Source organism: Oryx dammah, unplaced genomic scaffold (genome assembly GCF_014754425.2).
Source record: "Oryx dammah isolate SB20612 unplaced genomic scaffold, SCBI_Odam_1.1 HiC_scaffold_7, whole genome shotgun sequence".
NCBI classification, from domain to species: domain Eukaryota; kingdom Metazoa; phylum Chordata; class Mammalia; order Artiodactyla; family Bovidae; genus Oryx; species Oryx dammah.
The window spans coordinates 5,614,454-5,638,049 of NW_024070191.1; the positions used below are offsets into that span (position 1 = coordinate 5,614,454).

The 23,596-nt window shown below is 46.2% G+C and overlaps 1 protein-coding gene across 5 annotated transcripts in view; it reads left to right on the forward strand.

Moving 5' to 3' along the window:
- Positions 1-23,596, forward strand: part of MCPH1 (microcephalin 1) — a 225,654-nt gene that overhangs the window by 22,947 nt on the left and 179,111 nt on the right. For all 5 annotated transcript variants that reach the window (XM_040243213.1, XM_040243210.1, XM_040243212.1 and 2 more), the window contains exons 5-9: positions 3,021-3,135; positions 4,056-4,199; positions 7,280-7,369; positions 9,121-10,272; positions 22,322-22,431. In XM_040243213.1, coding sequence (XP_040099147.1) covers positions 3,030-3,135; positions 4,056-4,199; positions 7,280-7,369; positions 9,121-10,272; positions 22,322-22,431 — 1,602 coding nt within the window. In that variant the 5' untranslated portion in view covers positions 3,021-3,029. The remainder of the gene's footprint in view (positions 1-3,020; positions 3,136-4,055; positions 4,200-7,279; positions 7,370-9,120; positions 10,273-22,321; positions 22,432-23,596) is intronic.

Below are 23,596 nucleotides of genomic sequence, written 5' to 3' on the forward strand. Positions count from 1 at the left end.
TGTGACTTCAGTGTGGACCATGGCAGTTACAGGCTTATTCATTCTTTACTCCTAGAAAATTAAAACCTTTCTGGAATATATTCGCATTGTCTTTAAGAATTGCTGGTGATAATGTTCTTCTCACACAGCGTTGTTTAATGGGTTATAGGTGATTTCATCCCAGGAGTGCTTTGATGGAGTTTGTAAGAAATAGAAGAGACTGCTTGGCCATAGGAAAGCTGACAGTTGCCCAGAGACCAGCACCCACACAGGTGCTCTGGTAACAACTTCAGGACTCAGTTGTATCTGTAGTGAAATACACTTGATCTGTTGCACTTTATTATTTAAAAGTTTTAATTGATTTCTGCATCTGAGTGAACTGTTGACTGTGAAATGTCAGTTTGTTGTCACGTGAGAATCCCTGTTGGAGAGATTAGCAGACTCCAAACTGAGTCAGGCAGAGGAGAGCTATGTATTTCCTGTAGCCTGGGGGAGACATTCCCATGGATGTCCGCACGGTTTCTGAAAATGGTAAATCCTGTATCTCTTTCACATTTCTTCTCAGACAACCTGGAACACGCTCACGCAGGGCTGAAAACTTCAGTGTCTGTCCAGATCGCGCCGGATGGTAGTGACTCTATGGTAGACCTGCAGTAGCTGTGTCTACTGTTTTAAAAACAAGTGTTTATATTAAACATTGACAATAAAAGCACATTTTCATTACATGCATTGAGTAAACTCAGATCAGGCAGATTTCTCCTAATTTCCCTTTCCTCAAAGATTGTTTTTCAGTTTGATTTGGGTTCTTGCAGGTTGTATGATCTTTGGTACATGTGTTTCACACATGTGTGTGGGTGCATAGGTTTTATGTGAGCCAGGCTCTACTATGTTACATGTACTGCTTGGTGGGTTACTTTTTCTTCCTCGCCTAGACTGTGTGTTCTCATGTCAGTGTGTGTATGTGGCTCCACTGTCTTCTGCTTTGTGTTAAAGAGCATGAACATCCCTTGGGTTCAGGCACCCTTAGATCATTGACGATTTTTCCTAATTACATGGTTCGTGTAACCTGTTTGAGTTTATTTCTCCAAGTGGAATATCTAGAAGTGGAGTTACGCAGTTCCGCCAGTAGTGTACAAGGGTGCTTATTTTGTGGCACTGACCTGTGCTGAATATTACTCATCTGTTAAGTCTTTCCTAATCTGAAGCATTAATGATGTCTGCTCACACCCTTCGCCACTGAAGGATTTCTTCATTGCTGAAGGCATTCCCTTTGCTGCCCCTCCCAAGTACAGGTGCAGCTTAAGCCTGACTCCAGGCCTGTCATCCGGCCTCTGGGGAGGCTCTGCTGCACTCCCTCCCTGCTGCCGGCATGAGCCTCCTGCTTGCTGTGCTTCACACTCACTGGGTGCACTTGTTAGAGCCATCGCACCGTCTGTTTCTCTGTCTGAACATGCTTCCCTCATCCGCCTGCAGCTGGTTCTCTGAGTCCGGTGGAGGCGCCTCAGGGAGCGGCCCTCTGACTCCCGTTTACAGAGGCGGGTCCTGACCCTCCCCTGCCTTTCTCCTTCTTGCAACACTCACCCCTTCTAACGTACTGTCTAGCTAGGGGCAGTTGGTCTCATGGATGCACGGGGCCCCTCGTGGGTGGCAGTGCTTCGGGACCTGCGGCACCTGGGGTCCCTGGGGTCTCTACGTTCTGCTCGTCGCCTGCCCACATTGTCGCTGTGTCCCCGGAAAGTGCGGGGCTGGCCGCCTCCAGGTGCGCACGCCCCCACTGCCAGGGGCCCAGAGTCGCAAAGCTGACTGCTGCTCAGGACCTGGATTCTATGCGGCTACTTTGGCAGAAACAGCACAGGCCAGCCTCAGGCCTGCTGGAATTAATCCTTCTGACACGCATGCTGTTTGATTCATTTGTTATGTATATTTTCTGTCACTCCTTCAGAGAATAAGCTCCTTGATGGCAAGAATCTTTCTGTTTTAAGACCAGTGTCTGACATAGTAACCTTTTTGTTAAATGATGAATGAGTGAGTTATTAAGGAATTGAACAGGGTGCCAGTTGAGAGCACAGTGTGGCACCAGCCTTGAATGCTGAGTAAGTAGTTCTTCCTGTAGATTGGGACAAGAGGGATCAGACTGGGATCCGCGTGAGCCCATTGGGCTGAGAAGTGACTTCCTTGGATATGAGCCCCAGGCTTCCTCGTTTGTTGCACTTCGGGTGTGTAGTTACTGGCCGAATGGAGTTACTGTGACTTAACGACAGTAAGACAAGATTAAATAATGGTTCTCTTCTTTGCTAGTTATAAAATAATTCCTTTTGTGTCATTTTACCATGTCATGATTTTTTTGGCGGGGGCAGGAGTGAATGACATAAAAGTAGCAAAAGTTAGGAAAAAGAGACTAATTTTAAGAATCCTCATGGAAACGATGCAAAGACCCTGAAAATGCCTCAGAAAATGTAGCTATGTAGCATATAGCTCTTTGCCTAGGTGCTCAGTTATTCACTCATGTCCGACTCTTTGCGACCCCAGGGACTGTAGCCAGCGATGCTTTTTTTGTCCATGGGATTTCCCAGGCAAGAATACTGGAGTGGATTGCCATTTCCTCCTCCAGGGCATCTTCCCAACTCAGGGATGGAGCCCACATCTCCTGCTTTGACAGGCAGATTCTGTACTACTGAGCCACCTGAAAAGGCCCATATAGCGCTTTATTCTGGAGAAGGAAATGGCAACCCACTCCAATGTTCTTGCCTGGAGAATCCCAGGGACGGAGGAGCCTGGTAGGCTGCCGTCTTTGGGGTCGCACAGAGTCGGACACGACTGAAGCGACTTAGCAGCAGCAGCGTTTTATTCAATCTTAATTCTGTCCATGTTCTCACAGTTGTAGGAAGAATAAATACTATAACATATAGTGCAAGAAATACCTCTCTAAGAAGGTTTTATTATTGATATTACGAAAGATAACAGCAATGTGTGTGAAAGGTTTCTTTTCCTGTCTTGCACAGTTGCAGTGAGGTGTTAATTTTTATGTTCTTCTTGTGCAGCGCAAGTGTATGCAGCCCAAAGATTTTATTCCCAGAACACCAGAAAACGATAAAAGACTGCAAAGGAAATTTGAGAAAATGGCTAAAGAGCTGCAACAGCAGAAAACCACTCTGGGTAAGCTGAGAGGCCAGCATGCCCTTAATGATGTCTGTGCTGTGGCCTTGCTTGCTGGCTGGCTCTTGCATCCTGGGGATGTGGCTGAGGGGGACAGTGTTAGCCTCACAGGTCAGAGACACAAGTCACTGCAGGAAGCTTGACCACAGCCATCATTGGGCCACACTGTTGAACTAACCATTCACCAGATTAATGGAACTATTCCCCCCCGCCGCCCCCAGGGATGATTATTAAAGATGTGGTCTTTGATTAACCCTATTGGAATGAATCCATTTTTATTTCTTCTTTATATATGTGTGTATGTGTGTCTGTCTGTCTGTATTTTCACCCAGAACTTGGTGTTTTTATTTTGTTATCCAGAGTAGTCAGATGTTAGATGATACGTTCTTGTAATTCAAAGATCATCAGACTTTGAAGTACTTCATGTGTTCTTAGTATTTCTCTTTTTTACCTTTTTCCCTGGTCGCTCAGTTTCTTGTTTCAGACCAATCTTGACACATCACTGATACAGATAAGCAGTTTTGTTAAACTATAATGCTTAGCATAGAAATAGAAAGCGTTCATTCCTGTAGGTGTTGAGTCTGCGCACGATGCCCGATAACTTTCCGGAAAACTGGCTGAATCCCTTGTCTTCAGCTCAGTCCTTCCTTTGCCTAACGGATCAAGTCTCTCTCCCCGGTGCCTGCGGCTGCCTCCTGTGCTCCAGGCTGCCCCCCGGCGTGGCTCACATCGAGCCCACCCCTGCAGGGCTTGGGGGTCTCTGGAGCTCACTTCTTGCCGCCAAGTTCACCCATGGGTCTCTGTCTGCCAGCAGGGAAGGGGAAACCTGTGGAAGGGGGACAAGGGTGTCCTGAAAGGAATAACATTGCTGAAGAAGGAAGGCATGTTTAACTTAAAACTGGGTATTTGTTCATTTTCAGGTACCAATGTTCCTGTTCTCTTATTTGAATCTAATGGCTCGCTGGTGTACAGTCCGACAGGTAAACTCTACGGGGCCCACCACAGTGCGATGAAGAAGAGGCTGCGGGAGATGAAGGAGAGACGGGAAAACCTTTCCCCCACCTGTAAGTGCCGGCACCCGACACAGGGAGGGTTGTGAAATAGGTGACTCCATCGTGGAAAGGGCGTTTTCTCTTACATAGTTGTTTTAGCTGATGTTTCTTGATTCTAACTGTTTCAGAGTAGACTTTGTTGATACTTTCTTCCAGAAAATCTTCTGCTTTATTCTGATTTTTTAAGAATATATTGGGTTTTTAGTATTCTCCAGGTTTAAAACCCTATTTGTTGTATACCTTTGCTATTTAATATATTTGGGATTTTTCTTTCTTAAAAAATTAATTGTTCCCCTCTTCTGAAGTTTGCTTTAGATTAAGTGTCTAATGCTTCAGTTTACCTTTTCTTTTATCTTAAATTTTTAAGTAATACACCAGCGTGTGTTCATAAAGTGTTGACCAGTGTAGTGTCTGTAACAAAGCTCCGTCTTGATTCCCACCTTATTCTCCTCTGTCCCTGGGTAACCTGAGTTTTGTGTGATTTGTTTCTCCAGGTCTTTTTCAGTGGGTCATCCATGTAGTCATGAAAAAGATTAGGCTTCTGTATCTTTCTTTGCAGTAGTGTAATTTTTCTTTACCTAAATTATATTGTGGCATACCTCTTACTTTAAACCTTTTTTCATTTAGAAGTATCTTGGTGTAGAATATCTCTCTCTTTTTTTTTTAAGATGTTGCATTGTCTATTTTTCTAGTTTTTCCTTTTAGAGATAGTGCTGCAGTTTTAAATTTTTTTTTTTTTTTAGCTGCATGGTATGTGGTCATTTTCCTTTTGGGCCATCCAGCTTGCTCCCTCCCATTTGCTCTCATAACCCACATGCTAGTGGACATGCTTCTACATGAATATGGTTCTGTGTATTTCATGTATTTGCAATAATATTAAGTCACGAAGGCAGACTTTAAAGGTTTTGGTAGATACTGTCAGATTGCCCTTCAGAAAGTTTGTGCCATTTCACCCTTTGCCAGTCATTTATGAGAACTGCAGTGTCTCACCCTTGGGAAACTGGATGGCTTTAGTCTTCACGTCTCTCTCAATCTGAGATGGAAACATTGCAGTTCTCTTTTTAATTCGCTTCTGAGGTTGCCAGTGAGTTTGCTAGTGAGGTTGGAAGTCTTCATATCACTGACTGCATTTAAATGTTATGCTCTGTACATTATCTCTGAATCTTTGTACAACTGCCTATTGCGTATTATTTTCTTTCTGATTTGTAAGAGCTAATTACATGTTACAAGGATTCTCTCCCAGCTTCTTGTGGCTTCTTGTGTGACCACTTGTACTTATGTAGCAGGCACTCAGCAAATAGACTGTTGAATAACATGCACAGACTCTGCTGTTTATCATTTAACATATATGGTGACTTGTAAGAAACAGATACGTTATATTTAAGGTAGACAAACCTGTTTGTCTTTTCCTTCTGGCCTTCAGGATTCCTGTGATGTGTAGAACTCCTGCACAAGGTTTTAAAGTTGTTGTAGCTGTTACATTTTCTTCTATTACTCTTACAGTTTAAGGTTAGTTATTTTATCTGTCCTGAATCTGTGTTTGTATATCGTATGCAATGGGCAGTTAAGGTTATAAGGTTAGTTGTGGCCGCCAATAAGAGATACACATGTTGCGTTTCTTTGTCCTGAGAAAGGAGGAGGCAGGTCTGTGCTCTGTGGTACTCTGAAGAGCCGGGCCCCACCTTCCTGCCCTGCCTTCCTCGGGGCCAGTCCCCGTGAGCAGCCCCGCCAGCTCCTGTCCGCCGCCGCTGTCGGGCTCCGCTGGCCACACACAGTCCTGTGGCCATTCCTGGTCGCAAGTTAAGTGCAACCATTTATGGCTCAAGAGCTGCAGAGGCAAAAAGGCACTCGAGATTAGCAGGAAATATAATACAGTTCTGTGTGTTTGTTTTCATACATCTAATTTAATCTTACAGTTAAGTTTAGAATGGCCAGTGGTATTCAGGATGACATAGCTAAGGGAACTCAGTAGTTTCAGCCTAGGAAGTAGGCAGCAAAACCAAATCGTCTGCAGGGCCTGGCAAGCCAGACTGACGTGTAGTCTACACTGGGATGTGTATTTACAGTAATAAAATTTGATTCTGTTGTAAGAGAAAGATGGGAATGGTTGTTGAGGTAGGACACTACCAGTGTCCCGGGGGAATATCCAGATTGGTTCAGCAAGTAATTGTGTATTTGCCATTATGTGTATGTGGAGTAATTTGCCTTAAACTTTACTCCATTACTTTGCAGTGTTAATTGTGCTACACAACTGCCTTCAGCACAGTTTAAAACAACTGAAAATTTTGTCTCTGTGCTTACCTTCCTTATCTTGGTGTATTCTCATTTTATAATTGTTTTCTCAGAAAAGTATCCTTTATAGTCTCCTCAAAAAAAGTCTTTGTCTGTGTGACCAAGGTATCAATTTTGTTTCTGATCTGCACGGCCTTTGAAAATAACACCCATGGTCTTGCTTGTTAAATCACTGGTCACCTGAAAGTCCCCTATGAAACCTCCAGGCTTTGTCAGCCTCTGCACACTGCACATTTGGGGCTGGGTCTTTCTTTGCTGCTGGAGAGTCCTGTGCCTGACAGAACGTTCAGCAATATCTCTGGCTTCTGCCTACTAGATGCCTGCAACACGCTCATTGTCCACCCCACCCTACCCGTGACGTCCAGTGGTGTCTGCTCGGCGCCCAGGCGACCCCTGGTTGAGAAGCACTGCTTTGCTCAAAGAGGCAGCTGTCTGTGATAATTGTGAAAAAAGGCTTTGACCATGGAGCAGTGAGACTGACTGAAACGCTCTGCCTCTGTTGAGCTTCTGCTGAGGTTCAAGGTGGCTGACTCCCCAGATGCCTTCCAAATTTTATTATCCTAGGGGTTCATGCCTTTTTTATGGAATGACTTGTATAAACTATACTTTAATGACTCTTAGCAGTAGATTTGAGTAAGACGTCATTTTTGTGCTCATTGTGCTGCTGAAGTCTAGAATAGGAGGTACAAGGAGTAAGTTGTGTGTGTCGTACAAGAGCGGAACGAGTGGGCCTGCTGTTGGCTTCATCTGCTCCTAGAGCTCAGAGCCGTGTTAATGAGGGGTTATGATTGTGTTTTCAGCCTCCCAGATGATTGAACAGTCTGATGTTAACACTGTGAACCTTCTGCATGAAGCTTCTTTGAACCTTTCACATGATACTTTGTGTTCAGGTAAAATTATTCTCTTTTCTGTGATATATTTAAGGTTGATAATATGATTTTCCTGTTTGAAGGTTTTTCTAATGAGAAAAACAATTAAAAACTAGAATTTGTGAATTTCACCCTGAAATTGGGTGTTGTAATTAACAGAAATAGATGCTGTACTAAAATTAAGGCATGAGAAATTATATGACTTAAGCATACTTTTGGTTCCCCTGCTTTTTCTCCTAGATATTTGCTTTCTTGGCACAGAATCGATTGCTCATTAAAAAAAAAAAAAAAAATTGTACGTGAACCAATCTGCATACAATTTAAATTATACAGTGAGCTTAAAGTACTGTATTTAAATCATACAGTGATTTAAACTATGCAGTGAGCTTAAAGTAGTGTGTTTAAACCGTACAGTGGTTTAAACTATGCAGTGAGCTTACGGTACTGAGAACCAGCATAGCCAGGAGAGAGCTGGCTCACGCAGTGTGTAATGAATGAATGAACAGGTCAGGAACTAGGTATAGATCACAAAAACTACAGGAGATAAAAAACAAAGAGGATTTCTAATTAGAAGCAGTGTTGGAAAGAATTGGTAAAATTAAAGTTTTGTATTATGGACCTGGTTTTGTAAATGTGGAAGTCCTTATTTCACTCTAAATGATCATTTTTCCTGGGTGTTGTCTTTCTGGTCATATTCCATTTCTTAAAACCATGTCACCAGCCCCCGTTAGGGCCGTGTAAATAGCAGTGCTCTGTGGCAGGAATATATTCAAAAGTTGTAAACCATTACGGACTGTTTTCTGAAAGCCGCCACAGTGACAATAACAAAGCACAACCAAGATACTAGGGTTAAACAGAGGCTTCGTTTTGTGTGTGGTTTAATCTTTAATCTCTTTGTGTTGAAATTATTTGCCCGCGTGTCTTGAATTATCCCCATCTTTTTTACTTCATGACTGATGCACGTTATTTCATGTCAGTTGGAAACAAGTGACAGCTATAACGGAATTTCCTTGTTTCCTTGTGGGATTGCGCATGTTTGTGTCTCATCCTATTCTCCTGTCAGCCCTGTGGCATGGACACTGATGTCCCCATTCTGCCGGTGAGAACACCAGGGCATGGCAAAGGCAGACAGCTCGTGCGAGGGCCTGCCGTTGGGCTGACCCAGGCTTCGACCAAGGCCGTCTGGCTTCAGAATCTATACTCCTAGGCCTGTCACGCTGCTTGTCAGCCTTTTGAAAAGTGAGCTGAGCTTATTCATCTGCTATTAATATAATTAAATGTGTGCTGCGTTTCCAGCTGTGGACTTGGGGACACAGCACCGTCCGCCTGCTGGGATTCCCCCTGTTCCCTGGGGGCTGCCTCCATTCTTTCCCTCTAAGTAGAGCATTAACGCTGTGGCTGGGTTAAGACCCCGCTGTCGCCTCAGGTGTGGAGTCCATCGCACTGGAGCCTGGACGTGGTGGCCTCCCGTCTAGAGTCCTGGCTTTCTCGAGGGTCCATGACTGGCTGTGGGTACTCTTCCTGGAGCCAGGCACCCGGCGGGTGGATGTCCGGAGCGCGTTCCTGCCTCCCGACCCCGTCCTCTCTGAGCCGCGGGGAGCCCGGTGTTCCTGCTTGGGAATGCTGGCCGGAAGGCGTCCTGACAGGGTGGAAGGAGGACCCTTCTGCACCAAGAGCTGCACTCAGGGAGCATCATTGTATTGTTGTACTGACAAGTACTTCTGTACTAATTTAAATCCTTAAAAAGTGAATTCTTCATTAATGTTTTCCAGATGACTCTTTTGCTGGTGGTCTCCCCGTGTCTGCTGAAGATCTCTGTGGAGGCTCCGCAAGTGGGACTCAGGAGAGGGATCTGGGCGAGTTCATCCCTGAAAGGGGAAGTGATGTGTGTGCTGCGTCGCCGGTGCTGCAGACAGGCAGCGTCAGCCCCTCAGCAGCTCCCCATCCCCTGGGTCTCTTGACTCCTCGCAGATCCACCAGCAGTCCTCCCAAGGCAGAGACCCCCCAGCAGAGCGGGGCTGCGGGTGGGGTTGTCACCCCCGTCTCCAGACCATCGCGGCCGGCGGCCCAGGGGCCGTCTGACGGGAAGAGGCGTTTGTCTCCTGTGTCCTCCGCTACAAAAGGCCGCCCGGGGCGCCGTGCACAACACAGGGGCTCCTCAACCAAGAGAAAAAAGACACCGGAGAACTCTTGTCCAGCCTCGGAGAAGAGACGGAAGAGGAGGCGGTCCCTCGGGCAGCGCCCTGCACCCCGACTGCGGCTGTGGAAGGTGGAGAGCGGCCTGCGGTCTGTGCGGAGGCCCGCTGTCAAGAGTCTGGCCCTCGAGGAGTTCTCGTACGATGATTACTTTTCTCCTGATAATCTCAAGGAGAGGGTCTCGGAGGGGCTTCTCGGGGAGCAGCTGCCCTCCAGACCCCCTCCGCTCTACTGCCAGAGGAGCCTTTCCAAGACCGAGAGGACCAGCCTCCTGGACAGGGCTGACCTCTCCCTCATCGGCAGAAGCCCTAGGCCCGCCGTCGGCCCCTGTTCCACAGCAAAGCCCGGCCCCCTCCTGGAGAGGCCTGCACTCTCTGGGGCAGACGCGGGGCTGGGCGGCGGGACCTCGGGAGGCATGCCTGCTGCTGACGGGACCCCCGGGCCCTGTCCCTGGGCCGAGGCCCGCCCCGCTGGGGGTGACACTCTGCACACCCACGGCGGACTCATCCCCGAGACGGGACCACAGGGAGACCCCAGCCCTCTGACAGGAAGCAGGGAGGAGACAGAAGAATGGACTGACACCCAGAGCGCGCAGAAAGACGGCGCTCCTCCTGAAACAGCGGAGTCCGCTGCAGCGCACAGCGAGGGTGAACTGAGCGCTGCTGGTGACTGTGCTGAGGGAAGATCCACGGGGGCGAGGGAGGCGCCAGCCCAAGGAAGTAGCGAAAGTACGTGAGCCCCTTTCACAGGTCTCTCCACTCAGAGTCTACAGCAGGGCGTCCAGCTGCCACACACAACAGCTTTTTCATAAGCAAAATATTTCCTTTTTCCCTTTTTTAAAAAAACTTTGAAGAATGTATGTTTGATATTTACAATGGTAAATTCTTTATTCTTGAGGAATAGACAGCTTACTGCCTTATGGAGTTTCTAGGTTCCTTGCTTAAGCCTGTTATTATGAATACATTTCTCTAAGTCCTATAGGTGCTACCTTTTGTGAAAAATGGCCTCGAGAGGGTGTTTGTCCTGATTTCACTGTAGCCTCTCACTGCAGCATCACTGAGCAAAGACGCACACTAGTGGAGAGCTTTTAAAATGATCTCTTTAAAACAGGGAGGCTGTTTACTTTAAAAGGGAAATTATGGCAGTGTAAATCATGCAGTTTGTCAAGAAAAGACATAAAAACATAAATGTGAAAGTAAGTTATCAATATTTGTTTTTGAAAAAACTACCTGGTGTTAGCTGTGGAGAAATATTTGATACTTTAAGCAAGTAGTTCATTGTAAGAGACCTTTTTAGGTTTCCTTTTATTTGCTTTAAGCATATAATTTAAATAGATTTATTCTTATCTAAACCATGGTAATTAAAACCATGGTAGCAGACTATGTCATTATAGCAAAAGTAACAACAGTAGAATGGGAGAAATATCAATAACCTCAGATATGCAGATGGCACCACCCTTATGGCAGAAAGTGAAGAGGAACTAAAAAGCCTCTTGAGGAAAGAGGAGAGGGAGAAGTTGGCTTAAAGCTTAACATTCAGAAAACTAAGATTATGGCATCTGGTCCCATCACTTCATGGGAAATAGATGGGGAAACAGTGTCAGGCTTTATTTTTTTGGGCTCCAAAATCACTGCAGATGGTGATTGCAGCCATGAAATTAAAAAATGCTTACTCCTTGGAAGAAAAGTTATGACCAACCTAAATAGCATATTAAAAAGCAGAGACATTACTTTGCCAGCAAAGGTCCGTCTAGTCAAGGCTATGGTTTTTCCAGTGGTCATGTATGGATGTGAGAGTTGGACTGTGAAGAAAGCTGAGTGCCAAAGAATTGATGCTTTTGAACTGTGGTGCTGGAGAAGACTCTTGAGAGTCCCTTGGACTGCAAGGAGATCCAACCAGTCCATTCTGAAGGAGATCAGCCCTGGTGGGTGTTCATTGGAAGGACTGATGCTGAAGCTGAAACTCCAATACTTAGGCCACCTCATGCGAAGAGTTGACTCATTGGAAAAGACCCTGATACTGAGAGGGATTGGGGGCAGGAGGAGAAGGGGACGACAGAGGACGAGATGGCTGGATGGCATCACCGACTCGATGCACATGAGTTTAGGTGAACTCTGGGAGTTGGTTATGGACACGGAGGCCTGGCGTGCTGCAGTTCATGGGGTCGCAAAGAGTCGGACACGACTGAGCGACTGAACTGAAGTGAACAACAATAGAAAACCTTTTGACTTTCTGATTATAGGTTTCAGCAGTCAAAAGTGAAAACTCATGAACTTAAATCTCCACCTAAAGATTGTGTTAAAATTTCAGTGAAGCCAAGTTTATGCTTCATTATTTTGTTAAATCCTGAAATCATCTTAACCTTCATCTTTTTTTTCCCCTCCATCTTAGCGTTTTTAAAGTGGAGAAGTCATAGGGATTGAAAGGGACATTGTTGTTTTGCGTATTTTCCCCTTGGGTTGAGACTCCTCAGGATCATCTCAGAGAATTTAGTCTGTATTATTAACATTTTTATATCTGAGCTTTCTCATCTATATAAAACTTTATTATATATTTATAAAATATATAAAATTTGACAACCTTTATTTTTTGTTCCTTTATGGTTAGTATGTGCTTTTGAAATATTTACATTAAAATGATGTCAGATCTAAAGTTAATAGAAAACAGTGGGTATACAGAGGTATAGTAATTAAGAAGATCCTGTTCTTGAACCTTACATTCTCATTCTTGGTTTTCATCTCAGCTTTTGAATAATACTTAATGATGTGCAAACATAATCAAGTAAAAATAAAAATCTGCTTTCAGGTAGTGTGAAGCACCCTACGGTCCCAGCACTGTGAGCAGTGATCGCCCTCCTCTGGGACTCACCCCACATCCAGGGCCCTGTGGGGTCATGGGGTGCGGGGAGGACCCCGGAATAGCTCAGTCTGACTCAGAAATGGGTCAGATATTCTCAGTGCACTAGGACATCTGGATGCCCCCTGTTTTATGTGACTTCAGTAGACAGAAGGTCACTGAATTTAGGGCAGGAAAAGAGCTAACTATCTGGTAACCTAACCCTATCCCTTTGTTTTGTTATATAAAGTCAGGACCCACCGATGTTTTAGGAGGTCCATAGTCAGCCCACCTGGCGTTTCCCCTCTTTGGGAACCCAGCACAGGTAACTTCTCTTTGCCTGCAGCCATCTGAGACGGTCGAGAGATGCTGAAACCGTGGAGCAGCAAAGCCCAGGCTGTACATGAAGCTGTGCCTCTCCAAATCCTGATGTTGAAATAAAAGTTTTTTTTCAATTTATGCTTTCTGTTTACTTTTACTCATTGCCCTTGGTAGTGTCTAAGATGTGCTGTAGAGCTTGTGAGAACAAGTTACTGAGAGACTCAAATGTTAGTAGAAAAGTACATGGAGGGAGAAACCTGATTTTTTAAAAAGTAACCTTTGAAGTCGTCGTCATTCATGCGATCAGTCCTGTCTGACTCCATGACCCCATGGACTGCAGCACACCAGGTTTCCCTGTCCTTTCTATTTCCCAGGGTTTGCTCAACCTCAGGTCCATTGAGTTGGTGATGCCATCCAACCGTCTCATCCTCTGTTGCCCACTCCTCCTGCTCTTGGTCTTTCCCAGAATCAGGGTCTTTTCCAGTGAGTTGGCTCTTTGCATCAGGTGGGCAAAGTATTGGAGCTTCAGCATCAGTCCTTCCAATGATTATTCAGGACTGATTTCCTTTAGGATTGACTGGTTTGATCTCCTTGCTCTCCAAGGGATTCTCAAGAGTTTTCTCCAGCAACACAATTTGAAAGCATCAATTCTTCAGCTCTCAGCCGCCTTTAGGGTCCAACTCCCATATCCATACATGACTACTGGAAGAACCATAGCTTTGATTAGATGGACTTTTGTTGGCAAAGTGATGTCTCTGCTTTTTAATACACTGTTTAGATTGGTCATAGCTTTTCTTCCAAGGAGCAAGCATCTTTTAATTTCAGTCGCCATCTGCAGTGATTTTTGAGCCCAAGGAAATAAAAGTCTTTCACTGTTACTGTTGTTTCCCCATCTATTTGTCATGAAGTGATGGGACCAGATGCCATGATCTTAGTTATTTGAATGTTGAGTTTTAAGCCAGCTTTTTCACTGTCCTCTTTCACCTTCATCAAGAGGCTCTTTAGTTCCTCTTCTCTTTCTGCTGTTAGGGTGGTATCATCTGTGTATCTCAGGTTATTGATATTTCTCCTGGCAGTCCTGATCCAGCTTGTGATTTATCCAGCCCAGCATTTTGCATGATTTACTCTGCATATAAGTTAAATAAGCAAGGTGACAATATACAGCCTTGACGTACTCCTTTCCCAATTTGGAACCAGTCTGTCTTTCCGTGTCTGGTTCTAACTGTTGCTTCTTGACCTGCATACAGGTTTCTCAGGAGGCAGGTAAGGTGGTCTGATAGTCCCATCTCTTTAAGAAATTTCCAGTTTGTTGTGATCCACACAGTCAAGGCTTTGGCATAGTCAGTAAAGCAGATTTTTTTTTAAGAGTTCTCTTTTTTTTTTTCCTGTGATTCAGCAGATGTTGGCAATTTCATCTCTGGTTCCTCTGCCTTCTCTAAATCCAGCTTGCACGTATGGAAGTTCTCAGTTCATGTACTGTTGAAGCCTAGCTTGAAGGATTTAGAGCATTACCTTGCTAGCATGCGAAATGAGCACAATTGTGTGGTAGTTTGAACATTTCTTTGGCATTACCCTTTGGGATTAGAATGAAAACTGACCTTTTCCAGTCGTATGGCCACTGCTGAGTTTTCCAAATTTGCTGGCATGTTGAGTGCAGCTCTCTAATAGCATCTGTTAGGATTTGAGATAGCTCAGCTGGAACTCCATCACCTCCACTGGCTCGTTCATAGTAATGCTTCCTATGGCCCACTTGACTTTGCGGTCCGTGATGTCTGACTCCAGGTGAATGATCACAGCTTCGTGGTTATCTGGGCCCATAAGACCTTTTTTGTACAGTTCTTCTGTGTGTTCTTGCCACTTCTTAGTATCTCCTGCTTCTGTTAGGTCATACCGTTTCCGTCCTTTATTGTGCCCATCTTTGCATGAAACGTTCCCTATTAACCAGTAGTTTTTTCTTTCTAAACTTTATTTTTTAGTTTCATAAACTAAACAAGCACATGCTCAGTGTTAAGACAAATTGCTAAAAAGAGTAAAACCGTCCTGACCTCGCCTCCTTCTGTTGGTTCATTTAGCAGCTATTTCCACGCAGCTGTTGTGTCCCATGGTCCCCTCTGATTCCCAGGAAGATGGGAGAGAAGCGGGCAGTGACTCCTATCTTCCCCCACCCCACACGTGCAGAGGCCATGTCCTGATGAGGAGGATGGGCAGCACAGGAATGTCAGCGTCACATCAGGTGGCAAGAAGCATGAGTAGAAGTGTTCTGGTTAGGGAAGGCAGCCAAGGAGGGCTTCTCAGAGGTGGTGACCTTGGCCCTCGGGCCTGGGCACAGGAGAAGAGGTGGCTGGGGGCCGTGTTTCAGCCTGTGGAAATGGCAAGTGCGAATGTCCTGAGGTCGAAAATGCTCGCAGAAGCCGCAGTGAGCCCACCACAGCAGCAGCTACTCTCTGGGCTGAGAGCGACTGGGAGGAAGTGCTGTCAGGCAGGGGCCAGCCTGGGGTGCTTTGCTTTTGTTTCCAGGTATGATGAGAAGCCAGTTGTGACTGATGTTTTGGATGTAACCCCGGGTGCTCATGCACAGGCGGCGGTCAGTGTCTGCTAGAGACAGGCTGCCAGCAGTGGTGCGTTTCCTTCCAGACGGTCCGTGGGTGTATTTGCACAAGCGCCTTAAATTCAAGACGTTTTAGGGAGTTTTTACTGCATGCATAGGACTATGGTGTCTTGATGTCTTAATGTCGTTTTTTGTTTTTGAAACATGTCAGTCATTTCCGTGTTGGTGTCAATGGAGCAGCAAAGTTGCCTCATCTTTACATGTATTTCAGGAGTCAATAAAGTTTTCCAGTAACAAGTCAGAATATTTTAGTCTAAAATATTTTAAACTTTGTGGGTCAGGGGGCAAAATCAAGGTCTGTAGGTATAGTGAGAAAACCATTTTCACAAATTTTTTATTGATGAAACTCACAAGTTCAGTAAAGTGTTTTGTAATACAGTTCTAATGAGGATAGAATTCTCCTTTCGGGGAGAGATAATAGTTCAGATTGAGAGCTCTCGTCACCAAAATTGGTGTTAATGTTTCCCAATGCCACGTAATAAGATTTTAGGGATTTCACCTAATGCCGTTTCACACGGATGGGGACTGCCAGATCCTGCTACCGTTCCCTGAGCAGATGCTGGAGCACGTGCTTGCCTAGGAAAGATCTCTGGGATCCCCTGAGAGTGTCCCCCGCCTGTTCTTTGTAGCGGGCTCTCCCAGTGCAGATGAAGCGCCTCGGTTTTGCAATCACGTGGGTTTTGAGCAAATGTGTGCTTTGCCCTTTCCTCAAGGTCTGTAAGTCGTTGCTGGAACTGTAGCTGGCTTGTGGGAAATAGATTATGTTAAATTTTCATGAGAATTGAGATCCCACGGTTTTAACTTCTGGCACTGCAGGACAGGAAGTGTATAAAGATGCTTGTTACTTAATGTGTGGAAATGGCTTTCCCTCCCCTTCCCTGCTTGGGACTTCTGACCACAGCTCTTCAGGCAACCACCTGAGTGGGTCTTCATGGTCAAGCAGATAAATCTGACTCCTGCTGAACTACTGCACAGCCGGGCCATTGCAGGTTCCTCACTAACAAAGGTCGCTGAAGGGCTTCCTTCCACTGGTGCCGCGTGGCCATGGGCAAGAGCAGAAGGAGATCCTTCCCATGCCCACAACCTCCCCCGGTCCCTTGGTCTGATGGAGGCTTGTCTGTGGTTGATGGAGTTGCGTGTCAGCATAGACATGCCTTATCTAAACTGTTCGGCTCTGTCCAGTTATTAGGTTCTTTTTCATAAATAATAGTTGCTAATAGAGGTTGATGAAGGCTTCTTAGCACATTTGTATGACCCGAGCTCCATCTACCAGCTCTTGTTGAAGGCAAGTCTCCAGACACACAGATATTTATTAAACATTTTGGCACGCAAATGAGGGACTGTCCACAGATCAGATCAGTGTGCTGAAGTCTCAGGCGTTGTCCTTTAAGTTAACTGTGGTGATGGTGGTTTAGTCGCTAAGTTGTGTCCCCATGGACTCGCGACCCCATGGACTGTAGCACCGCAGGCTCCTCTGTCTGCACCTGATCTGAAAGCTTTCAAGAGGTAGACAGGATTCTCAGGGCTCCTTTATGGATACCGGTCAGCATCAGGCTGCTAGAAAGCCCTCAGCCCTGTGGTTTCTCATACACCCATTGGGGACCAAGTCTTGGATATGACCCGCAGGTACCAGCTTTGGCAGCTGCCCTATTCATACAGGGGTAGGAGGGTCCTGTGATATTTTACCCCATCCCTGAATTTAACTGAGAGACATTCCTGGCATCCCTTACTCTGACTGATAAGCTGGTGATATCACCAGTTACAGCTCATTTCTTTAATCCATTTTGCCAGTTGCCCAAACACTTAGCATTTGGGAGGAGGGTTTACAGGAGTTGTCTCTAAGGTGTCATGTTTAGCCTGAGTGCTTCCCCATACCCTCTCCTGTGGAACCTGCCAGAGGAGTTAAGCGGTCCTGGCAGCTCGATGTAGGTTACTCAGCCTTAGCGGGAAGGCTGACTACAAGGAAGGTGTTAGAACCTGTTGATTATTTGACTTCATTTGTTTCCTAATTAATCATACGTGTACTCTGCACCTGCTATGTTCAACACGTGAGCACTAGCAGGGTAACAATAATGTGAAGCTCTGTCCCTTTCCTTCAAGCTTAGACGTGCAGGGAACATGTGGTCAGGTTAATCTACATACGAGGATCAGAGATTTCAAAAAAATGGAGAGGTGACTCCCAATGGGAGAGGTTATATGGTATTAAAACTGATCTGCCTGTTTAACATCCATGTTTTAATTATCTGTACAATGATTATAAAGGAAATGATGCCACATCATCTTTTGAAGATTATGATTAGATTTTAGTTTGGCTTTCTTCTTGGTTAACAAAATGAACTTGATGTTTTGGCAGCTGTGTGTGTGTGAATTGTCAGCTGAGTCTTGCTTGCATAGAACCTGTGAACTTGCACGTGTGTGTGTGTGTGTGTGTGAATTGTCAGCTGAGTCTTGCTTGCATAGAACCTGCGAACTTGCACATACTCCAATTCCCAAAAGTATGTATAGAAAGGACATTCTTCCCACAGTCAAAATTCTGCATTCTACATCACTCTTAAGTAATTCTTTATTCAGATTTCAGGAGCTCAGAAGAAATTTCCCATTGGGACAGTGTTAAAATGTCATAGTGTATGCCTTTGTCATTGAAATTATAGACCCTTAAATCAACCCTCTCAAACCTTTTTGATCTTTGATCTTGCAGAGTGTCTTGTTCTGGTAAATAGTAATCGCTTAAATATATTATTAGCAATAGTGTTATTAGTCTTAATTCTGTATCTTGGCAGTAGGAAGGTGGGGTGTGCAGGAGGATGGATGTGGAGAGTAAGAGTTTGTTTTGTGTTGCTCTGCCCTGGGCAGGACCTTGCTGTGGACCATCTCTGAAGAAATTTAATGTTTCTTCTCAACCGTGTGTTAAGCTGCCTGCCCGTGGTTCTGACCCAGAGAGATTGCCCCTCAGTATTGAAATAGTTCTTAATCCTGCTTATCTCCACTAGGTGAGGGGAGGCAGTGGTTTAACTGATGCCCTCTGAGAGGCAGCTGGGGTCACTTTCTCATCTTGATGTATCAGTACTTGTTGATATTGATAACCTAGACAGATTTTTAATTGGCGAAAGTGCAGGCATAACTTAATGATTAACATTCTGGGGCTATGAATTTTTTCCCTTTGTATTTGGTCTTTTTTCCCTTTGAAATGGAGGCTGTGAATCACTTGTGTAATGAAGAATGAACATGAGGAGAGAAGAGAGTCTGGGACTTATGACTTTGGTCCTGGATGGTTGATAACACTCATCGTACGGGGGTGTGCTGGAGGAAGAGCAGATAGAGGGTGGACGTGGCAGGCCAGCTGAAGGTTCCCGGAGGCATTCACGGTAGACGTCCACTAGGTGCTGGGTTTATCAAGCCGCGTCTTAGCTGGGAGGTCTCCGTAAGAGGCATCAAATTAGGAACTTCAGTGATGGATGACTTTCTGAGCTGTGGTGAAATCACCTTTGAGGTGATGACAGCCCACTCGAGGAGCAGACAGCAAGGGTCTCCAGGAGGTGGGGGAGCCAGGACGCTAGGGGTCGGCGTCTGCTCACTGAGCCGCGGCAAGGAATGGGATCGACCTGTTCTCTCCTTTCTTGGCCCTTTCAACTACTTGCAGTTCACTGATGACATCCTTGAAGACATGAGTCAATGACTGTAGCTCTTTGTGAACTGATATTTTAACATAACTACATAAATCATTTGCTGATATCAGTCTGTGACTGCATGATTGTGAAAACACATCATTAGCAATGTTTGTCTTAGGTGTTAAGCGACAATGCGTATTCTGGACCTTTATGTCTACGAAACGCTTTGTTGTTATTTAGTCACTAAGTCATATCTGACTCTGTGACCCCAGGGACTGTAGCCCGCCAGGCTCCTCTGCCAATAGGATTCTCCAGGCAAGAACTAGAGTGGGTTGCCATTTCTTTCTCCAGGGGACCTTCCCGACCCAGGGGTTGAACCCGTTTCCTGTATTGGCAGGCAGAATTCTTTACCACTGAGCCACCTGGGAAGCCCACAGAATGCTTTACAACCTATTTTCCTGTTCTCAGCTAGAATTGAGGCAAAATGAATAAAAGTAAGAAACTTGGCATAGCCAAATCTTAGCACACGCTACTGTGTACAGAATACCCTCTCACACGGCCGCTAACCCATTCGCTCCAAGTAAGGTGTCTGGACGCTGAAACCTTCACCAGGGTTGGGCAGTCACCTGGGGTTGTAAGAGGACTGGGAGGACAGGGCAAAACTCCAAGACTGCTGGGGGCGCGATGGGATCCGCACGTGACTGGTGTGAGCCTCCAAAGGAGTCCAGTATTAGGGTCCGTAGGTGGTTTAGCTATCCCACAGTCTGGTTTGCTAGCCCAAGTTAGTTCGCTCAGATTGCCCTTGGGGCATTCAGGCCAGATCCTTACTCTAAGTGATGCAGCCCGCGCCTCCCTGCCCAGCCCCTGCTTGCTAGTGCAGGCGTCTGCGCTGCTTCTCCGCTGGGGGAGTTATCGTTGGGCTCGTAATCTGTGGGTTTTAATTATTTATTATATTTTCCCTCCCTGTTATGTTGCCCTCTGTGCTTCCAAGGCTCACCACAGACTCAGCAGTGAGAGTGTTTCCTGGTGTTTGGAAACTTCTCTCTTTTTAAGACTCCCTTCCTGGGACGGAGCTCCGTCCTTCCCTCTTTTGTCTCTTTTTTTGTCTTTTATATTTTTTCCTATCTCCTTTCGAAGACAGTGGGCTGCTTTTCTGGGTGCCTGATGTCCTCTGCCGGCATTCAGAAGTTGTTTTGTGGAATTTGCTCAGCGTTGAAATGTTCTTTTGATGAATTTGTGGGGGAGAAAGTGGTCTCCCCGTCCTATTCCTCGACCATCTTAGGACCGCCCGTAGGTGGTTTAGAACCTGGCCTTAGAGCATCTAGGGCCCCAAGTTGCAAATGACTAGTTTGAATTCAACAAAATGCATAACCATCGTTCTGCATTTTCTTGCCACTGAGCTAAACCCTCAGTTTTGAAGGAAGAGTTGAACATTGCCAGTCAGACCCACCAAACTTAACTATATCTGTTTTATCAGAGTGTCCTATTTTATTGGAAGTACTTGCACAGCAGTCACTCTCATGTTCCATGACTTTTAATTCCCGATGGCTCTTAAATCCTTTCATCCTTATGTTGTGTTCATTTCTCTATTTCTACATTGTTGCAAGCTCCCTAAGAAGAAAGTGTTAGTCACTCCGTGGTGTCTGAGCCTTTGCGACCCTGTGGACTGTAGCCTACCAGGCTCCTCCGTCCATGGAATTTTCCAAGCAAGAATACTGGAGTTGCCATTTCCTTCTAAGGATGGGGCAATATCTGTGTGTCTAAAAGTTATGACCAATCTAGATAGTATATTCAAAAGCAGAGACATTACTTTGCCGACTAAGGTCCGTCTAGTCAAGGCTATGGTTTTTCCTGTGGTCATGTATGGATGTGAGAGTTGGACTGGGAAGAAGGCTGAGCGCCAAAGAATTGATGCTTTTGAACTGTGGTGTTGGAGAAGACTCTTGAGAGTCCCTTGGACTGCAAGGAGATCCAACCAGTCCATTCTGAAGGAGATCCAACCAGTCCATTCTGAAGGAGATCAGCCCTGGGATTTCTTTGGAAGGACTGACGCTAAAGCTGAAGCTCCAGTACTTTGGCCACCTCATGCGAAGAGTTGGAAAAGACTCTGATGCTGGGAGGGATTGGGGGCAGGAAGAGACGGGGACGACCGAGGATGAGATGGCTGGATGGCATCACTGACTCGATGGACATGAGTCTGAGTGAACTCCGGGAGATGGTGATGGACAGGGAGGCCTGGTGTGCTGCGATTCATGGGGTCTCAAAGAGTCGGACACGACTGAGCGACTGAACTGAACTGAACTGAACTGAACTGAACTGAAACATCTTCAGTGGGCAGCTCCTGAGTGTAGACACCTTGTTGACAAGCGTGTTGGTGTCCAAAGGCGAAGGCGTTTTAGGGAGGCTGTGGCTGGGCCCCGAGTGTCACCCAAGGCTGCCATGTGCCCTCTGTGAAGCTGTGTGCGTTGCAGCTGGTCTGCAGAGTCCTTTAGAGCGCCGGGAAAGTCACACAGCAGGCAGGCTCTTTGGGGAGGAGAGTGAAATCAAGGAGCATGATCCAAAGCTGCAGCTGTAGGTGAATCATTTCAGTTAAATAACTCACACTCCACTTTTGGTTACTTAGCGTTTCTACACCATTTAGCATCTGACGAAGCCTCATTTGACATATATTCTATTTGGCTTGTGTGTCTTCAGGACAAGAGTTTGGTCTGAGGTGTAAGTTTGTGGGACATAAAATCACCATCTCTCATTTATATAGATTGTAACCTGAAACTTTGTACCAAAGGCTGTTTTATAGAGTAACTCAGACTTGCCCCAGAGCTAAGATTTATTTCCTCTAATACAGAACTGCCTTCTCGGAGAAGCTGATTTTTGATCATTAGATCAAAACTGAAGAATCGGAGTTTGAATAATACATAAAGTTTAGGCATCTTTTTTTAAAAAAATTGTTATTTGACTGTGCGGGGTCTCAGTTGTGGCATGAGAACACTTAGTTGCAGCACGTGGGATCCAGTTGCCTGTGAGGGGTGGTACACGGGCCCACCGCGCTGGGAGCTGGGCGTCTTAGCCACCAGGCCAGCAGGGGAGCCCCTGTGGGCGTCACGGTGCTCATCAGGCCTTCAGCTGGACAGGCGGGGTTCTGTGGGACTAGTGCGTTGTCACGCAACAGGCACGGTGGTTTCTGACCCTTGAGTTGTGAATTCCTTGGGATATTGGAGGATAATCAATGGAATGTTATAACTAGACCTCAAAGAGCAAGCAGTACGTAATGTTTATTGTCAAAGACTATACTTTCTTGTTGCCAGAATAAGTGAATTAATTAAAAAAAATTTATTTGGCTTAAGTTGCATTAGTATTTCAGGCCATGTAAACTTGTAGCTAATCTTCAATCCGCTTGGGTTTTAGGTGTGAAAAGTGGACCAACAGGGCACGGTGTTGTGGCCGGCTCACGGAAAGGCTGCCAGGACCTCCTCAGACCACGGGAGGAATCCAGGAAGAAGGGGAGAGGCCAGAAGGTCAGTGTGTGCAAACATTGTCTTAAACTTTCCACTGCTGCCGTGCCGTGATGTTCTGCCCTGGGTTAATGCCACGTAAACGGCTCTGTTCAGCTTGCATTTGATTTTTTTAAAAATTAATTATGGGTGGATGTTGGGAAACTCTGACAATAAAACCAAGAGCATTGCTTACATTCAGGACAGTTACTACTGGTGGAGCCAACCTCCTTGCGCCCTTTGCCAGGGCATTTCTCGCTTGTAAAAACGCCACCAGCTTCCCTCGAGCAGAGAGTGTTAGGCGAGCCAGCAATTGTTGTTCTATCATCTGAATAGTAAGCAGCCACTAGGTAGGAGGTGAAGAGCCCGGCCATCTGGGATTTGTGAGCTGCTCACAGCCTGACCCGAAGCCATCAGAGGGAACGGTTTTGTGCTGAGACTTGGGTCTTCCAAGGCTGCAGCCTGGGAACCTGCTCATGCACACGCACTCTCTCCTCTCTCTCTCTCTCCTCTCTCCCCGCACTGTCTCAGAGGGTATCGAGCTCTGAGGCCCACCTGCTGAGGCTCACGTGGGCCACTCTAGGAGGACTTTACACTTGTTGATCCTTCAACATCTGCTCTCACGGCCGAGCTCTTGAATTAGCCCCTTGTTATCCTGTGCCACGTTTTTAATGAGGCCGAGAAACTATAACAGAGTGAAACCCGAAATCCAAGTGATAAGACAGCTGCAGCGGTAAACATGCAGCAACCAGGAAGGAGCCAGTTTTTAGGGGGAGCCACAGATTCACAGGGAAAGGAACTGTCAAGCCCCCCGACATGTGTGAAGCCCCCCGGGCCACCAGCTCCGTGTCATGACTGGTGACCTCCCTGAGCCTGGCGCAGCTTGCAGACCTGCCCGGCCTGTCCCGGTGCCCCTGTAGCGAGCCAGGGGCCCGTGACCGCGTCCAGGTTGGGTTTCTGTGCCCCGATCTTCCTCAGTGCCGTGTGGCCGCTTAGCCTTTCCTTTGGAAAAACTAGGGCCAGAGCTGGGCCAGCACTCACTCACTCTGATGCTTGTTATGTGCGCACTCTGTCCTGCCCTGCTCCTTCCCGTGGGTCCTGTCCACCCTGAAGGGGACTGGCCCCTGCTGCTTCCACGGGAAAGACTCTGATGGAGGGCCTCCCCGCTGCGTATTTCCTAGTCTATCTC